This window comes from Theropithecus gelada, chromosome 1, assembly GCF_003255815.1.
Source record: "Theropithecus gelada isolate Dixy chromosome 1, Tgel_1.0, whole genome shotgun sequence".
In the NCBI taxonomy this organism is placed as follows: domain Eukaryota; kingdom Metazoa; phylum Chordata; class Mammalia; order Primates; family Cercopithecidae; genus Theropithecus; species Theropithecus gelada.
In genome coordinates, this window is record NC_037668.1 from 196211963 (window position 1) to 196231111 (window position 19149).

Here is a 19149-nt window from a genome sequence, read left to right on the forward strand (position 1 = left end):
CAAGTCGGCAGGAGAGAGAGAATGTGCAGGGGAAACTGCCACTTTTAAAACCATCAGCTCTCATGAGAACTCGCTATCACAAGAACAGCACGAGAGAAACTGCCCTGTAATCCAATCACCTTCCACCAGGTCCCTCTCTTGACACATGAGGATTATAATTCAAGATGAGATTTGACTGGGGACCCAGAACCAAATCATGTCAATACTGAAATGGGATAACTGAACGGTTCACTAAAGGGACTAGTTACAAAGGTATGGGCAGAGTAACAGAAACTAACAAGGGATGGTTCAAGAAGCAGAAGTCGGGGTTAGTGACAACAGGGAGCCTTTACTACTTCTTGACCTATCAGGGAAAACGAAGAGAACTACCAGAGAGCAGCTGTAATGGAAAGGCTGTCTGACACGAGCTGTGGTCTTCATTGCAGAGGAGAAACTTAAGCAATGTGATCTGGCAAGGAGGAGGAAGTAGAATAAATATCTTGGCCACTCGTTCTCCTTTGATTTGTAGCCACTGGCTTCTACTGGCCAAACCTATGTAAAAGTCCAAGGGCAAGGGGGTCCTTTGATGACGTTCATGGAGGCCAGCTGACCAGGCTTAGAACAGGATGGAGAAGAGCAGAGTGAAGGTCTGGCGGGACAAATGGAAAATGTCTAGCACATCCACTTTCAGGCAGAGTGGTACAATAGCTATGGGATAAAGGAATAACAAGACTTGGCTCATTGTGTTTGTGACCTTGACAACAGTTGCTTTTTTGGAAAAACTCAAAGTTAGCATTTATATTGTTATTTTCTGTGTGATCAGATGATTTCTAGCTCAATAACAAAGTCAATTTTCTAACTGAACATTAAGTGAATAGTTTATAATTGCTTAAATATTTTCATGCCACTATAATTAGCCCCAGAATTTATTTATTGATTAAGAGCCATCTCTCTTTTTGGAATATTGAGGTTCAGTTAGTTGTTGGCCAGTGATCTCTGATGGGTAACTCATGTCCCGGAGTTACTTAATACTTTGCCAAGTATGTTCTTTTAAGATGATAGTCAGAGAAGCCCATAGTTATCCAGAAAAGTAAGAAAAGATGTCCTCTTTGAGAATTGTTCTGGAAATATAAGTAAATGGACTTACAAACAAATACTAGAGTTTTGGGGGGGAGTTTTTTGAATATGGAAGAGTGGATTTTTGCCATTTTGTCAAGATGTATTGCTGTGCACATTTATTTACTCCTTTAGATCTTTATTTTGGTAAATGTTTTTTAAAAAAATTTATTTATTATTATTATTATACTTTAAGTTCTAGGGTACATGTGCATAATGTGCAGGTTTGTTACATATGTATACTTGTGCCATGTTGGTGTGCTGCACCCGAGTTGATGGTAAATGTTTTATTTGAGTATTTTAAGGTCCCAGAACTAGGAGAGCCAGCTTGAAGTTTCAATAGAAATAAGTGATATAGCTTCTGTCTTTGAGAATTTCATAATTTTATCAGAGAGATAATTGTGTTGTGTAATACAAAATTAGACAACAACCCAGTGTTCTGCTGTGGGAACATCAGTCTGCTGTGAAGAAACAAGGGTCTTTGTTCAACTAAGCCACTTAACAAGTCAACGTAATTTTTGCCAAGTCACTTAACTTATCTGAGCTTCTGTTTCCTCATTGTTAATGTTCCTTTGATCTCTGAAATTCTGTGAAAATCAAATTCCAATTACAGAAATATCCATTGGCTGGGGTTGGTCTGGGAAGACTTCATAATAACCGTGTTTTCTTTGAAATGTCTAAAGGAAAGTTCAGCCTTGCTTTTTTTTTTTTTTTTTTTTTTTTTTTTTTTGAGACGGAGACTCGCTCTGTCGCCCAGGCTGGAGTGCAGTGGCCGGATCTCAACTCACTGCAAGCTCCGCCTCCTGGGTTCACGCCATTCTCCTGCCTCAGCCTCCGGAGTAGCTGGGACTACAGGCGCCCGCCACCTCACCCGGCTAGTTTTTTTGTATTTTTTTAGTAGAAACGGGGTTTCACCGTGTTAGCCAGGATGGCCTCGATCTCTAACCTCATGATCCGCCCATCTCGGCCTCCCAAAGTGCTGGGATTACAGGCTTGAGCCACCGCGCCCGGCCCAGCCTTGCTTTTCAGAGAGGTTTCCCTTGATAGATGGTTTATGGCATTTTTTTTTTTCCACTGGGCACTGATCTGCAGAAGTCAGCAAAAATTTTCAAGATCATAGGGCCCGAGGTGAAGTTTAAAAAGCTGTTTCTCCCCTGAAACTGAATGTGTACCTTTTTAAATGATTCCATCTTGTTTGTCCAGCTTCCTGCTTTATACTCAAACTGTGGAAATGGTTCTTTTCTGGCATTTTTCACTAACAAAATTTAGCAGGAATTAAGGTGAAAGTACATCTTAAACATCACAGTTGGGGAAATACAGGCGTTTGTGTTCTGTTCACTGTATCATTGACTTTTTTTCTGTAAAGACAAAAACTAATGCATTCTATTTCTGAGATATTGTCTTGAAGTGACATTAAAAAACACAATCTTGGAAATATGTGAAATTCTGTTGAAAATATTTTTTCAAAAGAAAACATTTGTATTTAAACTGTAATTTTTTAAAAGCAAAACGTGATTGCAATGGTTATACTTAGTGTTTAAAGAATTTAAGTGAAATAGGATAGCTAACTAAATTTAATAATTCACCTGACATTTCCTTCTGTTATAATTTGTTTTCCTTTATTAATGAGAAATGCTAAGTTAGAGTTGACAAATTAGATTCTTAACACATGAAGACTCTTTTTACTTGAGCTTGCCTTCTGTCTGTCTTTACGAGATAGATTTATGAAGAAGCAATAGGTCTCTGTGAACAACCTGGACAGGTTCAAAACTGGTTATGGTTACACTAAAGTCAGGTTAATATTTGACACTATTCAATGTAAGAAAATTTCTTGGTCTTTGAAGGAAGCCTTGGAGGAAGACTATGTGATAAAGGATAGGTACAAAACAAGTTAGTGCTTAAAATCTAGCCTCTGGCAATGGGATAATATAAACCTTTTCCTTGTGTTTTTATTTCTATTGTACTTATCACTGTGACATCTAAGTAAAGCAATGTGAATTACTATGCTTGTTTGCCTACTATGTAGGTAATACATTTTTAATTGTCTGCTATGTTCTCAGAATGTTGTTCAAGGCAAAGTGAAAAGTTCCTTGTTTAGAAGCCACTTTTCACTCACCATTACTGGAAGCAGCTGGCTTGGGGAGGCAGGTTCTTAGATGGTGTTGATTTCCTTCTGTGTGTATATATATATATATTTTTTTCTTCTAAAAAAATCAGGATACATGTGCAGAATGTGTTTGTTACATAGGTACACGTGTGCCATGGTGATTTGCTGCATCTATTGACTCGTCCTGTTAGTTCCCTCCCCTCATCCCCCACCCCCCAACAGGCCCTGGTATGTGTTGTTCCCTTCTGTGTGTCTACGTGTTCTCATTGTTCAACTCCCACTTATGAGTAAGAATGTGTAGTATTTGGTTTTCTGTTCCTGTGCTGGTTTGCTGAAGATGATGGCTTCCAGCTTCATCTATGTCCCTGCAAAGGACATGATCTGACACCTTGTTATGGCTGCATAGTATTCCATCGTATATATGTACCACATTTTCTTTATCCAGTCTATCATTGATGGGCATTTGGGTTGGTTCCATGTCTTTGCTATTGTAAATAGTGCTGCAGTAAACATACATGTGCATGTGTCTTTATAGTAGGATGATTTATATTCCTTTGGGTACGTATCCAGTAGTGGAATTGCCGGGTCAAATGGTATTTCTGCTTCTAGATCCTTGAGGAATCGCCAGTGCGTATCGCCAGTCAGCTTCCGCAGTGGCTGAACTAATTTACATTCCCACCAACAGTGTAAAAGTGTTCCTATTTCTCCACAGCCTTGCCAGCCCCTTGTTTCCTGACTTTTTAATCATCATTTTAACTGGTATGAGATGGTATCTCATTGTGGTTTTGATTTGCATTTCTCTGATGATCAGTGATGTTGAGCTTTTTTTCATATGTTTGTTGGCCACATAAATGTCTTCTCTTGATAAGTGTCTGTTCATATCCTTTGCCTACTTTTCGATGGGGTTGTTTATTTTTTTCTTATAAATATGTTTAAGTTCCTTGTAAATTCTGGATATTAGACCTTTTCAGATGGGTAGATTGCAAAAATTTTCTCCCATTCTGTAGGTTTCCTGTTCACTGTGATGATAGTTTCTTTTGCTTTGCAGAAGCTCTTTAGTTTAATTAGATCCTATTTGTCAGTTTTTGCTCTTGTTGCAATTGCATTTGGCCTTTTTGTCATGAAGTCTTTGCCCATGCCTGTGTCCTGAATGGTATTGCCTAGGTTTTCTTCTACGGTTTTTATGGTATTGGATTTTACATTTAAGTCTTTAATCCATCTTGACTTAATTTTTGTATAAGGTGTAAGTAAGGGGTCCAGTTTCATTTTTCTGTGTATGGCTAGTCAGTTTTCCCAGCACCATTTACTGAATAGGAGATCCTTTCCCCATTGCTTGTTTTTGTCAGGGTTGTCAAAGATGAGATGGTTGTAGATGTGTGGTATTATTTGTGGGTCTCTATTCTTCTCCATTCGTCTATGTGTCTGTTTTGCTACCTGTAACATGCTGTTTTGGTTACTGATGCTGTTGATTTCTATTATAATGCCATTCAAGGTGAAATGTGGGTTCATGGAGACTCAGACTAAACTTTAGAAGCCTGTTGAACTGTAAACTTTATCATCTACATAATTTACTCCAGAATGTCTTTTAAGTCAAACAGAAGCAGATACTTGACTTGAAATAGATTGAGACTAGTTACTGACCCTTCAGCATGCAAATCATGAAAATAAGACTTCTAGTTAGTTGAAGACATTTCTTCATCATGCATTATGTAATCCATTTAGTATGATTTAAAGAAGGGAATACTTTTGTATGAACAAAAATATTTTGCTGCCTATTGTGAAGTAATTTTTCCTAAAATACAGCATTACAAAATGCAATGTACATTTTTTTCAGTGCATTGTTAGAATTAGAAGTCTGATAAGTATGGCTTGATTTTTATTGTTATGATTGTATTGGTTTTTAAAACCTGATTTGTCTTAATAGGGGGTTAAATTGAAAGAATATAGTTGCTGTTTCTAGAAATCAAGCTAACAGTGCAGCTTATATAGGCTGCTTAGTCCAGTGTCTCTCAGAAGGGAGTTTCGATCCCTTCTTGCCACGGTTAAGGAGAGTGGCTAAGAGCAGGAGATCTGGAGTCAAGCTGCCTGGGTTCACCTCTGTTTATAAGCTGTGTGATCTTGGCAAATTTCTTTTTTTTAAAAAATTAAATTTTTATGGTTACATAGTAGGTATATATATTTATGGGGTTCATGAGATAATTTTGATACAGGCCATGCAATGTGAAATAAGCACATTATGGTGAATGTACTGTGTCCCATCAAGCATTTATCCTTTTGATACATTTATCCTTTGATATCCTTTTGTTACAAACAATGCAGTTACACTCTTTAAGTTATTTTAAAATGTGCAATTAAGTTATTATTGGCTACAGTCACCCTACTGTGCTATCAGTAGGTCTTGGTCATTCTTTTTATTTTTATATTTTTGTATTTATTTTGTATTTTTGTACCTGTTTTATTCACCCCCACCTTCCCTACAGCCTCCGACTACTCTTCCCAACTTCTGGTAACCATCTTTCTACTCTCTATGTCCATGAGTTCAATTTTTTTCCATTTTTTTAGAACCCACAGATAAGTGAGAACATGCGATGTTTGTCTTTCTGTGCCTAGCTTATTTCACTTAACATAATGATCTCCAGTTCCATCTCTGTTGTTGCAAATGACTGGATCTTATTCTTTTTTATGGCTTAATGGTACTTCATTGTGTATATGTACCACATTTTCTTTATCCATTCATCTGTTGATGGACATTTAGGTTGCTTTCAGATCTTAGCTATTGTACAGTGCTGCAACAGACATAGGAATGCAGATATCTCTTCAATATCCTGATTCCCTTTTATTTGGGTATATACCCTGCAGTGGGATTGCTGGATCATATGGTAGCCCAATTTTTAGTTTTGTGAGAAACCTCCAAACTGTATTCTCCATAATGGTTTTGCTAATTTACATTCCTAACAACAGTGTACAAGGGTCCCCTGTTCTCCACATCCTCACCAGCATTTTTTATTGCCTGTCTTTTGGATAAGAGCCATTTTAACTGGGATAAGATGATATCTCATTGTAGTTTTGATTACATTTCTCTGATGATTAGTGAAGTTGAACACCTTTTCATATGCCTATTTTCCATTTGTATGTCTTCTTTTAAGAAATATCTATTCAGATCTTTTGCCCATTTTGTAGTCAGATTATTAGATTTCCTCCTGTTGAGTTGTTTGAGCTCCTTAGGTGTTCTGGTTATTAATCCCTTGTCAGATGGGTAGTTTGAAAATATTTTCTCCCACTCTGTGGGTTGTCTCTTCACTTTGTTGATTGTTTTATTTGCTGTGCAGAAGGTTTTTAACTTGATGTGATCCCGTTTGTTCCTTTTTGCTTTGGTTGCCTATGTTTGTGGGGTATTGCTCAAGAAATTTTTGCCCAGAGATTTTCTCCCATGTTTTCTTGTAGTAGTTTCATAGTTTGAGGTCTTAGATTTAACACTTTAATGCATTTTTATTTTATTTTTGTATATGGCTGGAGATAGGGGGGTCTAGTTTCATTCTTCTGCATATAGATATCCAGTTTTCCCAGCACCATTTATTAAAGAGGCTGTCTTTTCCCTAGTGTATCTTGTTTGCACTTTTGTTGAAAATGGGTTCACTGTGGGTGTGTGGATTTTTTCTGGGTTCTCTATTCTGTTCCATTGGTCTATGTGTCTGTTTTTATGTCAGCACCATGATGTTTGGATTACTATAGCTCTGTAGTATAATTTGAAGTCAGTTAATGTGATTTTTTTGGTTTTGTTATTTTTGCTTAGGATGGTTTTGGCTATTCTGAGTTTTTTGTGGTTCCAAATAAATTCTAGAATTGTTTTTCCTATTTCTATTCTTTGAAGAACGACATTGGTATTTTGATAGGGATTGCATTGAATCTGTAGATTGCTTTAGGTAGTGTGGACATTTTAACAATATTAATTCTTCCAATTCCATGAACATGGAATAGCTTCCCATTTTTTTGGTGTCTTTTTCAAATTATTTCATCAGTGTTCTATAGTTTTCACTGTAGAGATCTTCACTTCATTTCTTTTGTTAATTCTTAGGTATTTTATTTTATTTGTGGCTATTGTAAATGGAATAACTATTTAAAATTTCTTTTTTGGATTGTTCATTGTTGGCATATAGAAGTACCACTGATATTTGTATGATTTTGTATCTTGCAACGTTACTGAATTTATCAGTTCTAAGAGTCTTTTAGTGGAGTCTTTAGGTTTTTCAAAATATAAAATTATATCATCTGTAAACAAGGATAATTTGACTTCTTCCTCTCCAATTTGGATGCCCTTTATATCTTTCTCTTGTCTGATTGTTCTAGCTAGGACTTCCATTATTATGTTGAATAACAGTAGTGATAATGGGCACCCTCGTCATGTTTCAGATCTCAGAGGAAAGGCTTTTAGTTTTTCCCCATTCAGTATGATACTAGCTGTGGGTCTGTTATATGTGTCAAATATACTTTTATTATGTTGAGGTATGTTCCTTCGGTATTCTGTTTTTTGAGAGTTTTCATCATGAAGGTGTGTTGAGTTTTATCAAATGCTTTTACAACATCAATGGAAATGATCGTATGGTTTTTATCTTTCATTCTTTTGATATGTCATATCACATTGATTGATTTGCTTATGTTGAACCATCCTTGCATCCCAGGGATAAATCCCACTTGGTCATAATGAATGATCTTTCTAATGTATTGCTGAATTCAGTTTGCTAGTATTTTGTTGATGAGTTTTGCATCAATATTTATCAGAGATATTGACCTGTATTTTTATTTATTTATTTATTTGTTTATTTATATGTGTCATTGTCTAGTTTTGGTATCAGGGTAATACTGTCCTCATAGAATGAGTTTGGAAGTAGTCCTTCCTCCTCTATTTTTTGGACTTTTCTTTACTGGGAGACTTTATTATGGCTTTGATATCATTACTTCTTATTGGTCTCTTTAGGTTTTGAATTTCTTCCTGGTTCAATCTTAGTAGATTGTATGTGTCTAGTTATTTTTCTGTTTTTTTCTAGAGTTTTCAGTTTATTGGCATATGGTTGCTTGTAGTAGCCACAAAGATTTTTTGAATTTCTCCAATATCATTTGTAATGGATTTTATTTATTTATTTAGAGACAGAGTCTTGCTCTGTCACCAGACTGGAGTGCAGTGGCACGATCTCAGCTCACTGCAATCTCCTCCTCCCCGGTTCAAGCAATTCTCCTGCCTCAGACTCTCAAGTAGCTGAGACTACAGGCACCTGCCACCACGCCCGGCTAATTTTTATATTTTTAGTAGAGACAGGGTTTCACTATGTTGACCAGGCTAGTCTCGAACTCTTGACCTCGTGATTCTTCTGCCTCGACCTCCCAAAGTGCTGGGATTATGGGCGTGAGCCACCGCACCCAGCCATTTTGACTTCTTAATAATAGCCATTCTGACTGGTGTGAGATGGTGCCGCATCATGGTTTTGATTTGCATTTCTCTATATGTCACAGTTACAGTGTTATAATGTCCTGTGTTTTTCTGTGTACTTACTATTACCAGTGAGTTTTGTATCTTCAGGTGATTATTTGTTGCTCATTAGTGTCTTTTTCTTTGCGATTGAAGTACTCCCTTTAACATTTCTCATAGAGCAGGTCTGGTGTTGATGAAGTTTCTCAGCTTCTGTTTGTCTGGGAAAGTCTTTATTTCTCCTTCATGTTTGAAGGATATTTTCACTAAATATACTACTATAGGATAAAAGTCTTTTTTTCCTTCACCACTTTAAATATGTAATGCCACTCTCTCCCAGCCTGTAAGGTTCCTATTGAAAAGTCTGTTCCTAGATGTATTGGAGCTCCATTGTTTATTTGCTTCTTTACTCTTGCTGCTTTTAGAATTCTTTCTTTATCCCTGACCTTTGCAGGTAGATTATTAAATGCTTTGAGGTGGTCTTCTTTGGATTAAATCTGTTTGATGTCTTCTATAACCGTCTTGTATTTGGATATTGGTATCTTTCTGTAGGTGTGGGAAGGTCTCTGTTACCAGCCCTTTGAATAAACTTTCTATCCCTATCTCTTTCTCTACTTCTTCTATAAGGCCAATAACTCTTAGATTTGCCCTTTCCAGACTATTTCCTAGATCCTGTAAGTGTGCTTCATTGTTTTTTATTCTTTTTTTTGTCTCCTCTGTATATTTTCAAATAGCCTGTCTTCAAGTTCACTAATTCTTTGTTCTGCTTGATCAATTCTGTTATTAAAAGACTCTGATGCCTTCTTCAGTATGCTTTTTGCATTTTTCAGCTCCAGAATTTCTGCTCAATTCTTTTTAATTATTTCAATCTCATTGTTAAGTTTATCTGATGGAATTCTGAATTTCTTCTTGCTCTGTGTTATCTTGAATTTCTTGGGTTTCCTTAGCAGAGGTTTGTTTTTTTTTTTTTTTTGTTAGTTTTTTTTCCAGGAAACACAAATTTTCATGAAATTTGAAAATTCAAACCACAGCATGACATTAAGAAAACACAAACATTGCTTATCTAGAAGAAAAAGTGTTTTGAACTTTTTCATAAAATATTTAGGAACAAAGAAGTTGAAGCTTGGAGCAGTAGAGTGAGAAATAAGGAATGTGTGGGAGAGAAGGTAGAGTGAAAATAAAGTAGATTAGATTTTTTTTTTTTTGTTAGCACTAAACTGGTTTGCTTCAGGCCCCTAGCCAGGGTTGATTTTGAAACATATAGCAGAGTTATTTTGAATACTCTGAAAGGTCAAACATGTCTGTTTCTTCAGGATTGGTTCCTTGTGCCTTATTTGGTTTATTTGGTAAGTTCATATTTTCCTGGATGATCTTGATACTTGTGGATGTTCATCTGTGTCTGGGCATTGAAAAGTTAGGTATTTACTGTTGTCTTTGCAATTTTGGCATGTTTGTACCCATCCTTCTTAGGAAGGCTTTCCATGTATTTGAAAAGACTTGGGTATTATGATCTAAGCTGTATCTGCTTTAAGGGGCACCCTAAGTCCGCTATAAAACTAATGATGAATGTGTAACAGATAGTGTTATAAAATTTAAAAAGAACAGTGTTACTAAAATTTTTATTGACAAAAACAGATCTATAACTGTTTGAACTCCCCAAAAGGTAAGAATTGTACTTTGGCTCTGATTTATTAATATTATATATCCTTTACAAAATTTTACTTAGTATTATATGTTCAGTAGTTTTTATTTTCATTTATAAATATAATTTTGGTCATTTTTCTGTCCATCATAAATCCCTTTTTCCTTCATACTGATTTTTTCTACAAAGACCTTTAAAAAACTATTTACCTAGGATTAGTTGCAGCTGAGGCTGCATCATCACAAATCCAGAGATGCTCTTCTTGTATGTCAGAAAAAGATCAGTGAGGGAGATGAGTGTGTGCAATGCAGCTCTAAAGTCACAGGTGGACCTATAAACCACCATTGTTGCTTTGGGAGACATAGGCAACAGAAATCTTAAGTGCTTCATGTAAACTAAGTCATTTAATCCCCATAACTACCTTATGAGGAAAGTACTGTTTCGATTTTTCAGATGGGGAAAATGAGGCTTACAGAGATTAAGTCTTGCCCATGTCTTTTGGACTCTCAAATATTCCTCCATATTTTCCCCCAAAAAAACCCTTTATAGTTTCCTGGATCTTCTCTTTAAGCCACACATTTCAGGGCCATGTCACTTGCTGTAGGCTGCCAGCAAATGGTAGCAGCAGTAGCACCAGCAGCAGCAGACTTACCAGATTGGCGTGCTCATTGCACTCAGCATACTAGCAGTACCAGGCCCAGTTGGTATTTGTTGATTGATGATCAAAGTATCATCAGGAATGGAATGGCTTTCTGATCAATATTATTGAAATATGTGAGGCCAAAGTACAATTTTGCTTGGTAACATAAGCTTAAACTCACTCTTGAACTGAGAGATTGGATTTTTTTAAGTATATCTATATGGAAAAGATTGTTAATTTCATATGATCCATTGTAAAGCTGGGCCTTCCTTTAAACAGTAGCAGAGAGAGGTAGTGGTGTGATTTATTTCACTAAGGACTTGCTTAGTCTTCAAATATAATTTCACTTGCAATTCTAATATTGGTCAAAATTTCCATAAAATCACCTATTTTATGTTATAAAACATATGAATTTTATATTACACTCAATAACATACATATATACACACACATATATGCATGTTACAATGTAAAAATTGTTTACATTACTTACCATTGAGTTCTCTCTGTATAGACAGAGACCTTAAGACTTTAAGATACTAAGGCTTTTGGGTACAATAATACCACATTGTCCAGTTCAAGTCACTTCAAGACTTCTGGGTATAATAATACACATCTTCCTTTAAGACTTTAAGATTTCTGGAACAAAGTGTGATTATGTGTGAGGGATCAACTCTTTTATTATGTATAACTTATATTTAAAATGTTCAAAAGAGGAAAAATGATTTGGCTTCTTTAAGAAAGTCTGTTTTTGATGCAGTGTAATCTTTAAATGCTCCCCATAAATTACTTTTGATAGAAGCTGGAATCTTCAAGGAAGAAGGAACTAATGATTGTCTGTATAATCATTAGGTTGTGACATTCTCATCAGAGCATCTGTGGCAAACAGCTGAAGGTGTATCTATATGCTACTAAAGTGTTTCTCCCTCTTGAGTTGGCCCTGGAAGGTTAGTGATATGGAAATATCTGAGTCGTAGAAAGTGTAGTTTCCAGTTTTGGCTCAGTTGTTAACCAGCTCTGTGACCTTATTCTAGTCATTTATATTCTCTGGAGCTCAGTTTCTTTATCCATAAAGTGAAGAGTTAAAAACAAAATGATATATAGCTTTAATATCATTTGAGGAAAAAAAAGCAAAAGGAAACCAAGTTCCTCTTTTTTTCTAGATTTGGCTCAACAAAGCTGAAAAGTAAATTTTCTTTAAATTTTAAAGGTGGCTTTGGTGTGTGTAAGTGTGCATGTGTGTGTGCATATGTGTCAGGCAGGTAGTTGAAAGATCAACCTGTGATGTTTTATCCCAAGTGCAGATGTACCACTGTTATATCTCTAGATATATCTTTTAACTCTGGGAAGTAAACACAGTTTTTACTGTAAAGGTAAACCAGAAAGTTAAGTTTAAATCAAGTTTGAATATAATTTGTACTTGAAGTAATAAACCTTTTCTCACAGAGGAAACAGCACTGACTTGGGAGTTCGTTTCCAAAAACTCTACTGAACAAGCACAGGTTTGAGCTCACTTTTGTACCTGTTTCTCTGCCCCTTGGTGGGCTCCCTCTACCAGCTTCTTAGGCTTCTCAGTCACTTGCCTACTTGACTTGAGACTCAGCACGTGTCTTACGAGTAAAAACAACACAGTGAATGTTGGTTTCATTTCAGTAGGCTTCCTGTCTTTCTGGATCTTGGATCCTCATACCCTGGCTGCCTTAAAAGCTCTCCAAATCTTTGATATCCTACTTTTCTAGTTGTTCTTGGAAGTAGCATTGGTTTGCTATGAGCTACTTTGTCATAGCCAGAAGAAATAGTTCTTCAGTTTATTTTCTTTGTATTAAAACTATTTTCTGGAGAGAGTATAGTGCAAAATTCTGCTGCCCAATTCAGAATTAAAGAGTGTGGCTGGCAGGTTTGGTGGATAGGCTACGTGGATAAATGGAAGTACCAGGTTTCATTGATTTTTCATTTGCTTTAGTTAGATGTGTCATTTCTTCTATTTCATATTTATTTTAGTGAAGGCAACATTTCAATTATGTATTTAAGTAAATATTTTATTATAGATAGTAAAAATTTCAATAATTTACTAATATTTAAATTTTTATTTGTAAGTGAGTACAATACTAGAATGCACAGTGAAACCTAAACTCAGAAAAGCTGTATTGTTATATAGTCAATATGAAAAATACGTATGATGAAAGGCTTTTGCAAATGTCATAGTATGTCTCTTATTTTACATTTATTTTCTCTTGAGTAATCAGCATCATTTAAATATGTCTTTGGATGATTGTGGGAAAAATAAAAGTGTCTTAAAAACTACTCATCTACATTATAGTTTATGGATATATTATAAACATAATAAGACATACAACTTCTACCATTAGAATTTATAAGTCAATTATTAACATAAAAAGAATCCCCAAATTTACCCTAACCAGAGCATCAGATGGCAAATCCAGAATTAGCAATAAAACTCCTAGATTCCCTTCTTCCCTATGCTTTTATTTGCTTATTATAATGAAGGGCCTTTGGGGCGAGGGTATTTTTACTAACATATATAATGGGAAATCCTGCTCGATAGTCAAGAGAAAAGGACCCATCTTTGACTTATTTTTTTTCATTTTTTGCTCTCTGTGGTAGCCCTAAGAATGTACTTCACAGACCTCCAACTACAGGCAACCTAAATGACCAAGGGTCCCAGCTGCTGTTCTCTGAAATCCACTGCTGCTTTTGTGCTGAGCACTTGTTTCCCAAAGGCTGCTCCCAGCCAGTGATTGAGAGGAACAGGGATACTAAAGCTGGCCCCTCCGTGTCCTTGGGAGTCACCTGGCTCTAGCACTTCCTGATGGGCTTACTGAACCTTCCTTAGAGGCTGTAGCACTCTGGGATGATTCTACTTAAACTTGCTTGCATCTCTCCACCACTCTGTGTCAAACTTGCATTGTTTTTGTCAGCTTTTCTAGTCTTCCTTGGCTCCCTCCTCATTTTATATTACAGGAATTTTCCTTAATGAAATTCTTGCATGTTCAATCTTGTCTTCACATTTATTTTCAGAGGTCCTAGACTAACACATTCTCTATTTCTATAAAAAGATACTATCATATGTAATTACTAAGGAAAAAAGATGTTTACTATAATTTTAATGGTAATATTCTGATACTACTAGATTCTCAAATTTAGGGAAGTCAAAACTTCATATAATTGAGAGCTATCCTCAGAAATGTATGCTTATATTAATTTATTGATAGTCTCTATGTAAACTTGCTTTCAGAAGGGCTGAATTGCTACCACAGTAAAATCAGGAGCTCATGTTCTCAGAAAATGTTAATTTACTCAGGATGATTAGATGGCTATAAAGTAATAAGCAATCCATAAGTCATCTCTGAGATATGAGAAATTAAAAGGAAATATTTCTGAGGGTGTGTTGATAACTGATACTTTGTTGAAAAGCAGAAAAATTCAATACAATAGGTAGGAGTAAGTTTGTTTTTTGCAAATTGATAATTCTTGCTTTCATTTTGTGTGACTTACAGGAGAGTGCTTGTTCTTTATATGTTAGTGTTAAAATTCTTCTGTCTTTCTTTGCAGAGTCATAGTGAAAGATTCGTTTTCATTGCAGAGTGGTATGATCCAAATGCTTCACTTCTTCGACGTTATGAGCTTTTATTTTACCCAGGGGATGGATCTGTTGAAATGGTAAATAAGTCTTTCTTTGCTTGAATGTCGGCAAAGGGGGTGAACATGGGAACCATTGCCTTTTATATAATTGCTTTTTAAAAACACATTTATATGTATGTGTGTGTGTGTGTATATATATGGAAATTCTTTTTAAAGATATTCATTATAATTTCAATATAAGAAGTTAACTTGTGCCTTTACTTTTAATGTCAAAGATAGGAAATTTTTTTTGTTGTTGTTAGAAGACTGAAGTGGGGGTCGGGCACGGTGACTCATGCCTGTAATCCCAGCACTTTGGGAGGCTGAGGTGGGCGGATTACTTGAGGTCAGGAGTTCAAGACTAGCCTGACCAACATGGTGAAAACCTGTCTTTACTAAAAATACACAAAATTAGCCGGGTGTGGTGGTACATGCCTGTCATCTCACCTACTCGGGAGGCTGAGGCAGGAGAATGGCTTGAACTCAGGAGGTGGAGGTTGCAGTGAGCTGAGATCACGCCACTGCACTCCAGCCTGGGGGACAGAATGAGCCTCTATCTCAAAAAAAGAAAAAAAAAAAGACTGAAATGGGATTATTCATGTTTTGGATAAGAAATAACCAATAAGTGATTATAGATAAGGATTATTATGGTCATAAATATGTCCTCATTATTGAAAGCTGTTACTGCTACAAAAAGTCAAATTGAGAGGATCAAGCTAAGAGGCTTCTGTTTATTTCTTTGTGTTTCTTCATTGGCAACACAATTTTAACAAGTGGATCTTTTTGGTATTGGGATTTTGTGTACACAAAAAAGCAGAAATTTGGGTGTATGACTCTTTCTTTAGCATTTTGTAAGGACTACTGAAATGATTTGGTAATAAACAAATCTTTCTATTCAGGGTTTTAAGAGTATTAAATGTGTAATAAAAAGCTTTTATGTTATTACCAGATTGGATTCAGAAATATAGAAGTAATTAAAAATTATGATTTACATTTGTAACAAAAAAGAAACAGAATATAACTTATCTTTGATAAGACAGAATTAAGAATTATTTCTACCTTATGATAAGATTAACTTTCCTTATTCATAAATTTTGTTTGTTTGTTTATTATATTCTTGTGTCTGGTTCTAGCATGATGTAAAGAATCATCGCACCTTTTTAAAGCGGACCAAATATGATAGCCTGCACTTGGAAGATTTATTTATAGGCAACAAAGTGAATGTCTTTTCTCGACAATTGGTATTAATTGACTATGGGGATCAATATACAGCTCGCCAGCTGGGCAGTAGGAAAGAAAAGTAAGAAAACAATTATGTAATCTTTTTACATTCTCTAACTTTGGGTTCAAAGTCTATCTGAATCAAGACTGGGAGTATTTAACCATATGAGGATGGATAGGACCTGGAAAATGGTTGTCTTCATTCTGTCTTTTTCTTTTTTCAATTAAAAAAAAAATGGATAATATCATAGTTGTACATGTCTCATCTGACTTAATTCATATTTATGTCTCCTATGGCACTTAGCACATCTCAGAGATATAGTCATCTGTAAAAGGGGCTAAGAAAAAAATGGAAGTGAGAAAGAACAACTTGTAGATACAGCTGAAAATTAGACTTATAGAAAACAAGGACTTCTGATGTTTTCCTTCTGAATATTGATTTTCAGTATTATCAAGATGACTTTTTAATTTTTAATCTCTACATTTATGAATTTCAACTTTCTGAGACTAGAATTAATTATATTTGAAATGAAAATTTAAGTCCTTTGTCATCTCTCTTGGCTCTAATTTCTGTAGTTTATATTTTGTATGGTTTGGGGATTTTTTTTTTTTTACTGTAGAGTGATTGGTGCTGTAATTAAAATAGGGATTATTTGTAGAAGTTAAGGTTAAGGTTATATGTATAAAAGGCTCCAAAAATGATTTAATTCAATAGGGAAAACAAATCAATCACACTATTTTTGAGATCTGCTACTCAAATGACTAGTTGATTGCCTAACATCTGAGTCACTCTCATAGTAATATGATATCTCTTTCTGTGACTTCCATAGTCTTTCTATATAAGCACTTTATGGTTCTTGAGGTGATTGGATTCTCAGTGTGGGTGTTAGTACACAAATGGTGATGGATCAGAGGGGTGGTGAATGCCTCATAACAAAGGAAGACCAAACACTTTCTTAGAAATAGGACAAAAATTTCAGGTATTAGATAAATAAACAGGAATCTTTCAATGTTGTGAGATCTTATGTAAAAGTCTATGGAATTAAGGAAATGCCAACCATAATTCCTTTATTTAAAACTAATAAATATGTGTAGCATTCATTTATGGAGCACATACTATATGCCAGACACTCTGATATGCACTTTACATACACCTCAGTTCGAGACTGCTTTATTTTATTTAATTATTTTTTTAGGCGGGGTCTGACTCTGTCATCACCCAGGCTGAAGTGAAGTGGCATGATCATAGCCCACTGCACTCTTGACTTCCCATGCTCAAGTGATCCTCCCATCTCAGCCTCCCAGGTAGCTGGAACTACAGCCATGCACCACTATGCCTGGCTAATTTTTTGGTATTTTGCAGGAGATGGGGTTTGGCCATCTTGCCCAGGCTGGAAGACTACTTTAAATTTTTATTTAAACTAGCAAAATAAGTGAGTTAGAGAGTGAGGATTAACAGTCTGACCTAAGAAAAATAAAATACCAGCCATAAAAATGATAATTTTTATATTTTAACTATGATTTGACTGAAGTGAATGTTGTTAAATCTATTTTATAGAATGGGTAAGTAACTAGTCCACAGTAACACAGCTAGAAAGTAAAGGGAGACCAGAAAACCATGTTTTGTTTTCCTCTAAAATTCATTCTCTTTCTACTAAACCTCTAATTAATATGCTGGCAAATACTGTTGAATGGGACTGATTTTAAAACAGGATGAACAGAAGAATTCTATTTTAATGTAAAAACAAATTTGAAGTATTTGGGCTTTATATAGTTACTGAAAATATATGTAGTATATATTTTACTGACTCAAATTGATTTACCATTTTCTTTTCTTATTCTTTCTTAATTGCATATGGGTTAGTAAATCCAGCAACCATTTGGGCAATTTAAATAAACTTCCTCCAAACCGAAGAGTTTCAAAAATGTATTGTTTTATTTAAATGGCCAAAAGTAAGCATATGGAAATATATGTGTATGTGTATCAGCGTTCCACAGAAACACCTTCTGTGTAACAACTGATTTAGTCTAGTTCTCAGTTTTGTATAGTGTTGAAAAAAATTTATGAACTAATTACATTTTCAACTCTTTTCTTTCTATAGTAAAGCCTGTAGTGAGGAGGATGAGTGAAATTGATCCCCATGGAGCCTATCAGCTAACTGGGGAGCAGTTATCCAGATAATTTAATATAATTCAGCTTAACTCATGAACTAGCTTCAGCTTTCCAATTCCCTTTGACTGTAGAAATCTGACATTTGATTCACATTTCTATCCTCTCTTTATAAAGATCCTCTAATCAAATGGATAAAGGTTACAAGTTGTCAATGAGTCAGTCTTTGATATTAATTTTAGCTAGTAATCAATTGATACTTTATGATTCTGTTGTTTAGATGTAGAGACGCAATACAATTTGTGTCTTTCTAAAAATTTATTACCTCAAACTAGAAATAATTAAATAGTTCTCATATGATGAGTCAGTGTGTATATGTATGCATGTGTATGAATGATAGAGGAATTTTATATGAATAGACAGCTATTCCCCATGTGATAAGTGAGGTATTAAATGTTTACTTTGATAGCTTATATCTTTAGTAAGAAGTTTATAAAAATCAATGAAAAATAATGCTAGTATCCTATTTAAAACTCCATTAATTTTAAGTACTGAGCCACATATTTACATTCAGCAATCCTCATTCCTTTTGAGTGTCAGCCAGAAAACAAGTCACCTAATCAAATTAAAGGGAGAAAGGCATCACTAGGTTGGGTGAACAACATTATAGTAGATGTTAAATACATGAAGTTCTTGAGCCCATCTATTAACTTTCAGTGAAAGGAAGACCCCGCTGTTTTTCAGAAGAAAAATTATGAAGTCAACTTGATCCCAAGGTCTAAGCCCAAGTTATTTGAGGCTCCATCACAGCAGGAACTCAGTCACAATATGCATTTTCCTGTCCTCTTGGAGAGGTACTGAAATGGTATGTGGATAAAAAGCCATAAACTAGGTGAGACCTGTGCTTGGAAGGGGCTTAAGAATACTTCTCCCTGGAGGTAGGGAGATTGACCTAAATAACCTTTTGACCTAAATCACCTTTTGAGTTTTTAAATACAGCCCCAAAATTCCAAGCATTTGCTTAATTGATAATTTTTTAAAAGGTACTGAAATAATACTTTATATATTTTCTAGACTTATGTAGTTTAACAATTCTTATGGATGAACATACATTCTCTAATATTAGAATTTGACTCATATGAACTATAAATTTTTTCTATGTGAAGATTTGCCAGTATCATCAGATACATGTTTGAAGAAATTTCATTAGAAGGAAATGTCATAAAAT

The 19149-nt window shown here is 35.2% G+C and overlaps 1 protein-coding gene across 3 annotated transcripts in view; it reads left to right on the forward strand.

Annotated features, from left to right (window-relative positions):
- Positions 1-19149, forward strand: part of NME7 (NME/NM23 family member 7) — a 207770-nt gene that overhangs the window by 22025 nt on the left and 166596 nt on the right. For 2 of the 3 annotated variants that reach the window (XR_003116277.1, XM_025363376.1), the window contains exons 2-3: positions 14522-14629; positions 15724-15890. Coding sequence is in view for 2 of the 3 variants with exons in the window: in XM_025363376.1 (XP_025219161.1) it covers positions 14522-14629; positions 15724-15890 (275 nt within the window). In the remaining variant the exon portion in view is untranslated. The remainder of the gene's footprint in view (positions 1-14521; positions 14630-15723; positions 15891-19149) is intronic. The other variant, XM_025363382.1, reaches the window with a different exon arrangement.